The sequence below is a fragment of the Pteropus alecto genome, unplaced genomic scaffold (genome assembly GCF_000325575.1).
Source record: "Pteropus alecto unplaced genomic scaffold, ASM32557v1 scaffold131, whole genome shotgun sequence".
In the NCBI taxonomy this organism is placed as follows: Eukaryota; Metazoa; Chordata; class Mammalia; order Chiroptera; family Pteropodidae; genus Pteropus; species Pteropus alecto.
This window is the reverse complement of record NW_006434709.1, coordinates 11243760-11256233: the sequence shown is the minus strand read 5'-3', so window position 1 is coordinate 11256233 and position 12474 is coordinate 11243760. Positions and strand designations below refer to the sequence as shown.

Below are 12474 nucleotides of genomic sequence, written 5' to 3'. Positions count from 1 at the left end.
ACTGTTACCTTAAACTGAGACTTTCTAACGAGTTTTAGTTGGTGCAAACAAGTGTATATTATTGCCTTTTCTATTAAAAGGACCATTGACCATGTAATGTAGAGGGTCTTGATCATTTTCCGGAGCAATTAAAACCCACACTAGTTTAAGGTAGGCCAATGAAAAAGTAAAACAAGTGTTTCAGTTTGTATACCTTCTTCCTTTCAGGAAGAATCATAGGTTAAATTTTCTGAAATAGAAATTAGAGTTTTATACTTTCGATCAGAGTAAAAGAAATCACTACAATTTCTTTTCAAGGATAGTTTGTTTAGAAAAATCATGATCACTCAGTAAGTAATATTGTGTATTTTTTCAGCATTTACATTGTTAATCAGTGAGCATTTAAAGATATAAATGGACATGGCTTTAATTAAGAAAGGTAAGAATCAACTCCTCATTGATTGTGGGTTCTTTTTCAATTTAAAGTTCTTTTTTACTTTCAATGAATTTTGTTCTTCACTTTTGCCGGATTGATTAGTACGAAAGAATTTTCAGAAGCCCGAAAGTACTTTTTTGATAGTGGTATAACTGGAAATTCATCTTACAGATTCTTAAGCATCAGCCCCTGGTTAATAAGGACATTTATGATTGGACCACTTGTTTCAACTGATAATTGTAATCCTGATCCAATCTGATTTCGACTATTAAAACATCTGAGAAACAAGTGAGATTTTGGAATGGGAAGTAGCATTGTTACGTGGTGTTCTGGTCAGTTTGGACTATGGTAATTCTGAAAGTTCGCTGCAGTTATTCCATAGCTTAGAGCATTGTTTTTCTTGTGCTGTCTTCATAAAAGGTCTGAACAGATTTTTACTCTGTAAAATTTTATTTTTTTTATTTAATTTAATTTTTTTCACTCTCAATAATTTTTCACTCTCCATTTAATTTTTTTCACTCTCAATAATAATACATGTTGATGAGTTGTGTAGATTTCACCATGTTGAGGGGAGAAGATTGAATTGAGAATGATGGTAGAAAGATATTACCTCCCTGGGAGGACTATTCAGGGAAGAGCCTGCATTAACACATTTTTGGTATTTGCTGGAAAGTTATATGCTGGAGTGAATATTTTTATCACAGGTTTCATAGGATTCCTATAAAAAGACGATCCCTTAATGTATTTAAAATAGAATTTACACTAAACTTCTAGGCATATTTATATCTACATATAGATATACACAATACATATATATGTATATAGATACATGTATGTACACTTATACACCCACACATCTATATCTCTCTATATATGTACATTTGCTGAAATTTTAATATGCAGTTTTAGTTCGGTATATAAAATGAAAGGTTTGATATCCTCAAAATTTTTAATACTATTCTTTCCTCGTGTTTTGCAAAATAAAACATTTTTAATTTTCCAAAATAAAACATTTCACTTTAGGATTTTATTAGAAATGAAATAATCATTTAGCCATATCTAAAAAAAACAATAAACAGGACCATAAATCCTGTAGGTTCAATGCAGAAGGTCAGATTCTTAAATATTCATGTGTTTACTTTCAGTACAGTCACTATGTATTTTAATCTCAGAAAAATCTTCCCTGTACCAATCCATCTATGAGATCAAATAAATACTTAGATAAAGCAAAGGAAAACATAAAGAGCAAAACGAGTTATCACTAGGAAATGGAACCTCTAGTTGTCAAAGCACTTATTTGTTAGGTATATCTGTATGTGGTCAGGCCCAGGGAAGTATTCAGGCTTCAATCTAAAACTGATTTATGAATTAGCCATTTAACAGAGACTGTTAATCTGATCAGACTATCTGGTCTCTGCTACTTTTTGTGGCAATGGCTATTCAGAAATCATAGCTAAATTGTTTTTCTGTAGATTAGTTGGATTTGTACAGTGAAGGAGCTTATTATATAAGGCACCAATCAGCAGATTCGCCTAAGCATTTTCTAGTTCAACTTTATGTAAAAGCAGGGTAGCTTATATTATTACAAACCAAAAAATGTGAATAGGGATATATAGAGATGGATGGTTAGATTGTCAGATGGGTGAATGGATAGATAACTATTCCTGGAACTATCATACATCTATATATCTGAATGTTTTTTTTAAAAATTGCAGTTATTCTTCCAAACTCAATTCTCTTGTATGACCTAAAGGTATTTCCTGATGGCCGAAGTGCTTCATTTAGTATAAAATTAGAGTCATATATGTTGGGCTTATCTTTTCTATTATTAACTTTTTATTCTTCATAAAAAAATAACATGTATAAACATAGACATATTTTGGGCTCATTGCCTGATAATTAAAGAGAATTATATCTGTGTCAAATATACTATTTTAAAATTTGTTACATTCTTAGTAATGTTAAAAAAGCAATATTTGGATCAATCTGTGGTGTGGATTTTTGTAGATTTTTCTACTCACTGAGGCATGCAGTCAATACCTAATTTCTCTAGAGATATATTGCATTTAACATATTGAGCTTTTTTAAATACTTCAGACCTGTGCAGTGAGTGTATAATACCTGTTTTAATTTGACATTATTGATGACCATATGATATCTAAATTGCATTTTGAATGTCCATTTGTTTATGTAATATATTCGGTATCAAGGAAAGAGTTATATTACATACTTTTTTATTTTTGCCAATTGCTATGGTTTATGAAATCCAAGTCTTGTGTTATTTCTTGCATGGTTTCATTTCACTCCAGTTTAGCACTCCAGCTTACAAAATATATGTGAAATAAACTGAGAATGTATTTTCATGTTACCAAACTTGGTGAAGTGACATGATTTACACAATATTTATCCTCTTAAACAATAATTCAAAAAAGGCACCCATTTTTCAATTATGATAAGATATTAAGGGGAACCATCAAGTTATTGATATGCTCTGTTTGATCTGTCAATAATCAGAAAAACATACTGTTGATTTCTGTTTTTAGGTAAATTTAACTGCTAAAAATAGTCTTTAGTTGATGTATAAATAAACAGTAATGAAGACACTGTTCTTTCTGGGTGGCACAACCCAATTTTGACATTTAGGCATGACTTTTAAAGTCATGACCTAGGTCTTGAACTATTTGGTTGGGTAAGAATACACATTGGCCAAATGTAAGATACCTTTACCTTTGCTCTGTTGAATAACTTTCCTAAGCCTCACACAGTTGTGTTTCATTATAAACTAAAGTTAAAAGGTACTTAAAAGGTATAGAAAAAAATAAGAGAGACCTGGGTTTAATGTTTTATTTGCAATTTGCATTTTCCTAATATCCTTTTTGAAATTGCAAAGAAAATTTATCTGAATTTACAAAATACCGAATAACATAGGTTACTGGTTAGAAAAATAAGAATAACTTTAAATTTGTTTTGCCGATAGTCATCTTTCACTTCTCCAGGTGAACATCTTACTCAGATGCATTTTGCCTTCTTATTGTTATTTCTGAGCTTATGAACTAGTAGTTTTGAGCATTTAAACCTTGTCAGCTTGAGGCCAAAGTTTTCAAGTTAACTTTATTATTTCCTACCACATCTTGTTTATCTTCACACTTCATAATGTTACTCTATCAAAGAAATAAAACTAAACAGAAAACACATTAGGCAAATAATCACATCCATTTTGAGATTAACACTTGCACTTTTCTTTTTCTCCCAATTTCTCTTTCATTCCATTTGGCGCATTAGGCCTAAATAATTTCACTTAAGTTTGTCTTTAGAATAAGGACCAGTTCTCTGAGTTGACTCCTCTGTTGTTCTCATACCAGCTTCCAAAGACCATTTAACACTTTAAAAATTAATGCTTTAACTAGACACCCTTCTTCATCAGAGCGAAGTGGTTTTAAAAAGTTTCATGAAAAGATAGTTGCATGAAAAATTTTGTTAGTGCTGCAGTTTAGACCTCAGAATACGATGCTTGTTTATTCCTTGCTAAAACAACTATCTTTGTTTTATATTAGTGTATCATTTGGTGTTTTAAGTTAAAATGCCTTCTTCAAATACTTCTCTAAGAGTAGTATATGTGATGTTGTTAGAATGGTGTTAAAACTAATGATGGAGGCAAAATAATTATTAGATTGAGTATGGGCTTTGATTCTGAAAGACAAATTTCAATGCAGAGCTCTGTCAGTTTTTGCTCTGTGATACTGAGCAGGTTATTTAACCTCTCTTAGCCTCTATTTTCTTATTTATCAACAAGGTTAATACTTGTTCTATATTGTTAGGATGATTAAATGAGGTAATATAAAATGCAGAGTGTCTGGCACAGGAGCAGCTTCATAAATTACATCAATTATTTTTCTTTTAATTATACATTCTTATGTCAGCTGTTTCTGGAATCTGCTTTCTAGTGAAATAGAGTTCGAGTCCCCACCTGTGCCTTTTTTTTAATTGTTGTTACTCTTCGCAATACTTTATAATTTATTGCTCAATCTGAGCTATTGAGAACCATAGGCTTTCCAGGAAGAGTCTTTTACATTGCTCCAATATTAACAAGCCGAATAAGAATTAGATGCTAAATTATATTTAGAAGTTAATAAGAGAGTATAGGAGAAAAATATTAATAACCAAATCTTGCTACATTTCCAAGCAATAACACCAAAAGTAAAGTTTGATTTTTTAGGAAATCTATATGAAAATACACTGTTAATGATTATATTATCAAATATAATTTGAAGAACCCTATATATAATTAATTATACAGAAACAATAATCTATATTTCAACTTTTAAATGAAAAGATGTTTTATACTTAGATATTATAATTATTTCTATTTTTAATTTGTTGGGGTGGCATTGATTGATAAAATTATACAGGTTTTAAGTGTACAATTCAATACATCATCTGTATATTGCATTGTGTGTTCACCACTCAATATCAAATCTCCTTTCATCACCATGTATTTGACCCCCTTTACCATTCTCTACCTCCACTCTTCCCCACTTTTCCTCTGGTAACCACTAAACTGTCATCTCTGTCTATGAATTTTTGTTTGTCTTGTTCATTTGTTGTTTTCAGTTTTATATCACACGTAAGAGTGAGATAATTCTCAACTCTTTTTGTCCGACTTCTTTTAGCATAATCTCATGTTGTTGCAAATGGCAGTATTTAATCTTTTTTGTGGCTGAATAATATTTCATTGTATACATGTGCCACATCTTTATCCAATCATCTATCAAAGGACACTTCAGTTGTTTTCGTGTCTTGGCCACAGTGAATAATGCTACAGTGAACATCAGAGTGCATATATTTTTACATATAAGTGTTTTCAAATATTTGGGGTAGATACCCAGAAGAGGATTTGCTAGGTCATATGGTAATTCTATTCCTAAATTTTTGAGGAACCTCCATACTATTTTCCATAGTAGCTATACCAATTCATATTTCCACCAGCAGTGTATAAGGGTTACTTTTTCCCCACAACCTCTCAAGCATTTGTTAGTACTCTTCAATTGTGAACAATTCTTGTTTTTCTTTGTATTTTCAGCATTTTATTTAATTCTTTTGAAATACAAAGGAGAAAATAGAATAATGTAGTAAATATTGACATATTCATTTCCTAGATTCAATAATTATTTTATTTTGATGTATTTTAAAGTCAAAGATGTTAATATTGAAGTTATTATTGTCATCTAGAATATTTATTTTTAATTAAATTAACATACATTAAAATGTTCTGTGTACAGTAGATAGAAGACAATTGTTGGTAGAATCTTAGAATTTACCTCCACTAAAACACATCAGATTTTACAATTTGTTTCTCTGGGAGGTAATAACAGGTAAGGTATGTACTTAGAAGTATTTTTAATACTTTTATCTCACTCTTTAATGGAGAGAAAGAGTAACTATAGGACTTTTAATATTACATGTATCCTATAGAACTTAATGAAAACAGTAGTAAAACATTTACCTAACTATGGTTATTAAAAGTATATGTGCAGTAAAGAAAATAAGTAAAAGGTTGAAAAATGTGATAATGTATTTTAATTAGGTAAGACCAAACTATAATAGTGAAGTAAAGTCAACTCTCAAAGGGCTATTTCAAATGAAGACCAGTTTATGAACGATTGGCTTCAGAAATCTAAATGCCTTGTCATTACTTACAGCTTCATATCAATTAATCCCTCAGTTGGGGGATGGGAGGAAGTGACTGGGACGGTTCATACCATTTTAATTCTGATTGTTTTTTTCTCAAAGGGCCTCTTGTGTATAGCCTACTTCGTCCAAGCAGGTGCTAGAACATAATTTTTCAAAAATTAGAGGATGTGAATTTTTTTTAAGTGGTGGTAATCGGGAATTGCCATAATGGAAAAGGGACTTGTGAATGCATCTGTACAAATGGAACCATTCCATTATTAATGGGATATTTATTACTGAAGAAATCACTACAAAACAGTGTAGTAGAGATTATGTTTTTGTTTTAATAGGAGAGCCAAGACTTGCATTAGGACATTGTTGAAGCTTATGCAGAAAGTAAATGGCACCCATGGGACTGTAGAATTTTTCTGCTAGACTGAAGGGCCTTTAATAGTCCAATACTCTGATAGCAGTTAAGATAGAGTATGTGTAAAAGCTAATCCTGTCTTCTGCTTTTATAATAACTTATGTATGGTAACCAAAAGTAGTTATGATGTACTAGCAGCATTGTTCTTCATAGATAACTTTCTAAATTAAAAACTGAGCGACTTTTTGGAGTTTACTTAATGAAAGGTAATAAAATAGGATACCTGTTTATAGCAAGTTTAACAGCCACATATTGCACTTATGAGATTTTATATCCCTACACAGATGAGCATTCAAGTAATGGTGGAAATGTAAATACTAGCCTGTTGTTTTATAACAATTTGGAATGGTTATAAAAATGAGTTTATTTTGTGGGATTTTGTTAACGTTTTAATCATTATTTCAGTAATATTTGTTATATTTGACATATTTAGATTTCATTTACCATCTTTTGAAATAGTCACTTTAAAAAAATATATATATATATAAAACATTGTGAGGGAATTAATCTGTGGTATTTAGTAGTTCGATTTAAATGATATTCACAGTGGTCTAAAAATGTTCTTTTACTGTATTTTATATGAAAAGCCATTTTATAGTAAATTCTGAAAGTCTCTGTTTGGCTTCAGAATCTACTTTCCCCTACCTCTGCACATACCCTCATGTACCCCAATGCCTCATCTTTATATTTTCTATTCAGAATATTTGACCAGAACCTTAGTTTAGTGCTTCATATGCCCAAAGATAATATTTGTAAAATTTTAGAACCATGTACCCAAAACAGTAGGCATAATTTATCCCATACTTTCATTAACTGAAAAATCTTAAGACCTGTTTTTTAATACTGCACACTAGATGGCAGTTTTGTCATATTCTTCCAACTTCAAATGCTGCTAGTGTGAGTGGAACAGAAGAGGCCAGCAATGTTTAGTCTGCGCTCAAAGGGTCTCTGCATGACCAATGCAGACCCCGTGGACTTCCTGGAACATATGTTAGCAATTTAGCTGCAGACATTTATTTCTTTGTTTTACTGCTTGGCTCTTTGAGAAAGTGTTGGTGCCAGGTTATGGGTTGTCTGGATCATGTCAGAGGCCATGGAGATCAAGTTCATGTGACAGGCCAGACTAAGGAAGGATGAAGTTGGAGGAGGTGAGGAAACTGACCCTTAGTTTCAACAGCAACAAGTCACTGCCTGTCTGTGGACTGGGGCCAAACGCCTAGGCGTTTTAAGTTTTACTCCAGCTGAACAAACAAAATACGTTGCCCACTTGGCTTTTTCATATTTCATCAATAGTAGTTCATTCAGTAATTTTTTTATTTCTCAAAACTTACTTATCCCTCATCTTTCTCTCTTAATGCTTGCTCCTATAGCCCTGTCCAGACGAAGTGACCTTGAAATCCTCGGCTACTGCCTCCTGCGGTGGTTATGTGGGAAACTGCCCTGGGAAAAGAACCTGAAGGACCCCGTGGCTGTCCAGACTGCTAAAACAAAGTACAGATCTTAAAATATTCCATCATGTACAGTGACAAGTCTGAAGGGATGCATTAAAGGGTGTTAGTATCCCAGAGAAGATTGCCATTCACCCAACACAATAACCAAAGCAAATTTCTTAAATTTGAAAAATATTTTTAAAAAGAACAAACAGTTTACAGACATAAAATCCATTATGATAACACCTATGAAATCACATGCATGTGGGTTGTAATGCAAAATGTGAAGTGAAATAGTTGTTCTTTTACATGGTGTTTTCCAAATCTAAGAGTTTAGGTGATAGTATTTTCAAGGAAGAGTGTTTTCAAATTAGTATTGTGCAGATATATGGAGATAGTCTGAGCTTGATATGATTGATATTAACTGTGCAAAGCAACAATGTGAAATGGAACAAATATGGCCTATATTTTTCAAGAGAGAGCAGCATACCTCTTTCTTAATCCTGTGTCTTGGAGGGAGTATATTTTGTTTCTAGGAGAAGAAACAAACAAAATTTTTATATGAGGTGTTTATTTAAGAGAGAATGTTGCAGCCATATAAACATTTTTAAAAATATTTTACATTCGATTTTTATCACCTAGAATCTGTTAGCATGAAAGTTAGGTAAGAATGAGAACAAAGTGTGTTGCTATTTTACTATATTCTTATTGATCAGGCTTAAGAAAGTGAATTGCATGTAGCATAGAATAGTCAGTTTTTTATTTATATACCAAGATATGCTCAACTGTAGTTACCCATAGATACAATATCACAGTTGGGAAAGACAGCTAGCTATGTTTTAAGTAGAGTAAGATACAACAGAATTTTACAAAAGGGGTAGCTGATCCGTAGAAATCAATCATCAAATTCAGGGTGGCATTGGATCTTAATGGAGAGAAAGGCTAGCCTGTAGATGGAGGATAATACAGATTACATTTGTAAATACTGAATATTATATGAAATATTTCTCCATTTGGAATCTTGATCATCCTTGTCCCTTACCCAAAACTAACACATTTATATAAGTCAATAGAACTATCTAATCAGTTATTTACTGCAGCAATTGAGATGTCCATATTAACCCTCAAGTAACTGACATTTTTCAATATATGGTCAAGTCAGAGCACAGTAACGGGCATATATAAACAGTGTTGGTACCCAGTTTTCCATTTCAGTTTACTGAATTTGAATAATATACTTTAAAATATTAACATTTTAATTCTAATGATTACATGTATGTTTTTCTCTTAATAAGACTTACTAATATGATTTGTCTTTTATCGATATGTACATATAGATGCATTGATTATAGATATCACAAATGAATGTGCCTACATATGTATATTCAAGTATAATAGGGGATCATGTAAAATAATAGAATGCTAATAAACATAACTTCCACTTACATTTTGGAGACCCTTATATATCGTTAATATCTTCATTTTGATTTGATTACTAATATAAACCTGTAGATCAATAAAGCTAACATAAAGTTTATAATTAAGGTAAACCATAGACATTTTCAAACTTATAGTATATAATACATAATCGTAATTTATTCAACTTGCTGAGAAGGCATAACACTGAATTTCCCATGAGGGTATGCTCGCATATTCAAACATGATACTGTGTCTCCCTTAGCCCTTTATTTTTCTGACATAAGGTGATATTAGATCATTGCATTTATTATTGCAATTCTGCCTTTGTCAGAGTTATGAATCAAACATTCATATCAGTAATTTTAGTTGAATGATTATATATTTGTGGCTGAAGCAACTTAAGAGAGTTGTACTTGTTCAGCCTGAAACACTGTACATTGTTAGAATAATGTTTTTTTTGTTTTTTTCATATTTCTTATTAACCTGTTTGTTTAATCATAGGATAGCATAAAAAACTGCCCAATGGAGAACAGTATACATAGGTAATTAAATAATTTACTCCTCTTCAATGTAAGTACTTGAGGAGAAATATCCTGAAAATCCAGATACAGTTTTTCTATGATTTTGTTCTTGTTTTTAGGAAAAAATTATGACAGATACTGCTACATTTCTACAACGGCGAACTTTGAATTAAAGCATTTATAGTATAATTATTCATTGTTTAGTTTCTAGGTTATTGATATAAAATTGTTCAATGAAAATTAGGGGATCTTCCCCACCTCTACTTGCCCATTATAGGTGGGTGAAAAAACATTAAAATTCATGATATTGGTGACTCACCAACACAATTTGAGTTTTGTTTTCTAATCAAAACAATGAATCACAGGATTGCAGATAAATTTATTGTGTCTCACTCTATTTTGTTTTAGTCTGTTGGATGAACTCCCTGAGTCAGTGCTTAAATGGGCTCCTTCTGGAAGCAGTTGCTGTAAGTCAAATGATAACTTCTACCTTCTCCAGCATGATTTACAGGTCACCACATTTGCCACTCTTGTAGCTTTTGCTTAATCAACCCACTCCTATTACAAAGGGGTGGGAGGAAACGCTTCATGGTTGCTAGAGAAGAGACTGTTTAGATTGTTTTTGACACAAGAATGCTGCAAGAAAATGTTTAGACTCTGCCGACTGAATTTTTTTTTTTTTTAGAAAAAAAAAATTTTTTTTTCCCATATTTTGGGAATCATGCCTAGATTTAATAGTCAACTTTATATGATATTTCTGAAGTTGACTTTCTGTCTTCGTTCCTTTATATATTGTTGAAAGAAGATATAAAGTGGATCTAAGAAAAAAATACTTTGATCAGTAATTAAAAAAAAAAACAATCATTAAACAAATGAATGTTTAGACCTTGGGTTACACTCTGACTGAACAGACAGCAACAAAATTTTGGATTGGCAAAGGTGTTTGACATTGAGATTTAGAGGTATATTTTATTAAATGATTTTCTCATTCAAGTTAGTATAGACCGTTTTTGGAATTTAATTGACAGTATCATAAGTGAAAATAGTCAATTCAGAATTATCCAAGTGCTTGTCATTTGCAAATGCATGCATGGCACATTTTTCAGCACCAATTTAACAACTGGGTTACACTGTCTTATAAAAAAGAGCCCCCTTTTACTGTTAGGCTTGCTTTTTCTCAGAGATAGATAAGCAGAGTGAATCTTGTTCTTTATTTACATTGGGCAATCTTAGAGTTAGCTTTTAGATGACTTATGAAAGTGAATATGTACACTGACCCTCTAGCTACAGTCAAATCGTGTCACTTGCCATCTGAGAGTTCAAAAAAATTAAATCATCATAAACTTATAACCTTTCTTTGACAAACCGAAATTTTCATAGGAAACTAAAGAGGAACAAACCAGATCTGCTTTTCTCCTTCCATTTCCCAAGCTCATAAGTCTGTTCCAATGTAAATCTTCTGCTTCACACTTTCTATAGTCCCTTTTCTTCTGATGGAAGCAGGTGAACAGGAAAGTATTCTCATTTGGGGAGATGGGTTGAAAGATGAAAGTTTTTCATTTTTGTAATTGCACTGAGTAACTTGGTCCAAATGCGCATACATACACACACACACACACACACACACACACATATATTGGCTGTTATTCTTATTGGTATTTTTACCAAGTCATTCAGTTTGTGTGGTACTTAATAGGACATAAAAAAAGAGATAGGGAAATGTCAGAAATATTTTTAGTTGTATATCCTTTCCCTTTCCTGTCTCTCCTGCACAAAAGGTAACTGTTCAATTTGGTTTAGAAAACAAAGCCCAGATGCCCTGGATTATACAGGATAAATGCTGTGGGCCAGTGTATATTCTGTGACACTTCTATTGCTAGAGCTAAGTTAAAAGAAGATTTGATACAAGTTGATACAAGAAATGGGAAGAGATCCAGGTTCCTCTTTTTCTGTACAAACCATTTATTTTACTATACTATTATTTTATAAAATGCAGATTTCTATCTAAAGCACAAAATGTTGAAACATTAATATTAACTGAAAGTCTCTTAAGTTGGTTGTGCTTAGGAGAGGGGGTATTGCAAGCATGAAATTTAAACGGATTTACAAAAGGTTTATTACTAAGACATTTTATGAAATAAAATAGCCAAGTTTGCAGCATGCATGTCCAACTCAGTGTAATAATAGTAGTTTCAAAAGTTTCTATCTCTTGAAATGATAGTAATGATACTTAATATTTCACTAGCTTAAAAAGCAGATGATTCAAGAATATCATAATTTCATACTACTCAAAGCATTTTGTTTTATAGCTCTGGAAATATGCTAATAAATTAAAAAGTGTAGTTAATATAATAAATCAGATCTTGAAAGACTAATTTTTAAGCCAGTACTACATCACAATAGTCTAAGCTTCAGGTTTATAATAATAAAATTCTAACAGAGGAGGCTCTTTTTCTCACTCTCCTACCTCACTGGTACCTCATGTTTTCAAACCCCAAACCCATGAAGATTTTGCAGCACAGCTGCTATCAGTTGGTGGAATGCCAGGAGTCTTCCATTGTCTTCTAACAGTGACTTGTGAAAAGTGTTCCC

The 12474-nt window shown here is 31.9% G+C and overlaps 1 protein-coding gene across 5 annotated transcripts in view; it reads left to right on the top strand.

The window, feature by feature from the left end:
* The window catches only part of VRK2 (vaccinia related kinase 2), a 104743-nt gene that overhangs the window by 57425 nt on the left and 34844 nt on the right, over window positions 1-12474 (top strand). For all 5 annotated transcript variants that reach the window (XM_015587542.1, XM_006909578.3, XM_015587541.2 and 2 more), the window contains exons 9-10: window positions 7883-8003; window positions 10291-10349. In XM_015587542.1, coding sequence (XP_015443028.1) covers window positions 7883-8003; window positions 10291-10349 — 180 coding nt within the window. The remainder of the gene's footprint in view (window positions 1-7882; window positions 8004-10290; window positions 10350-12474) is intronic.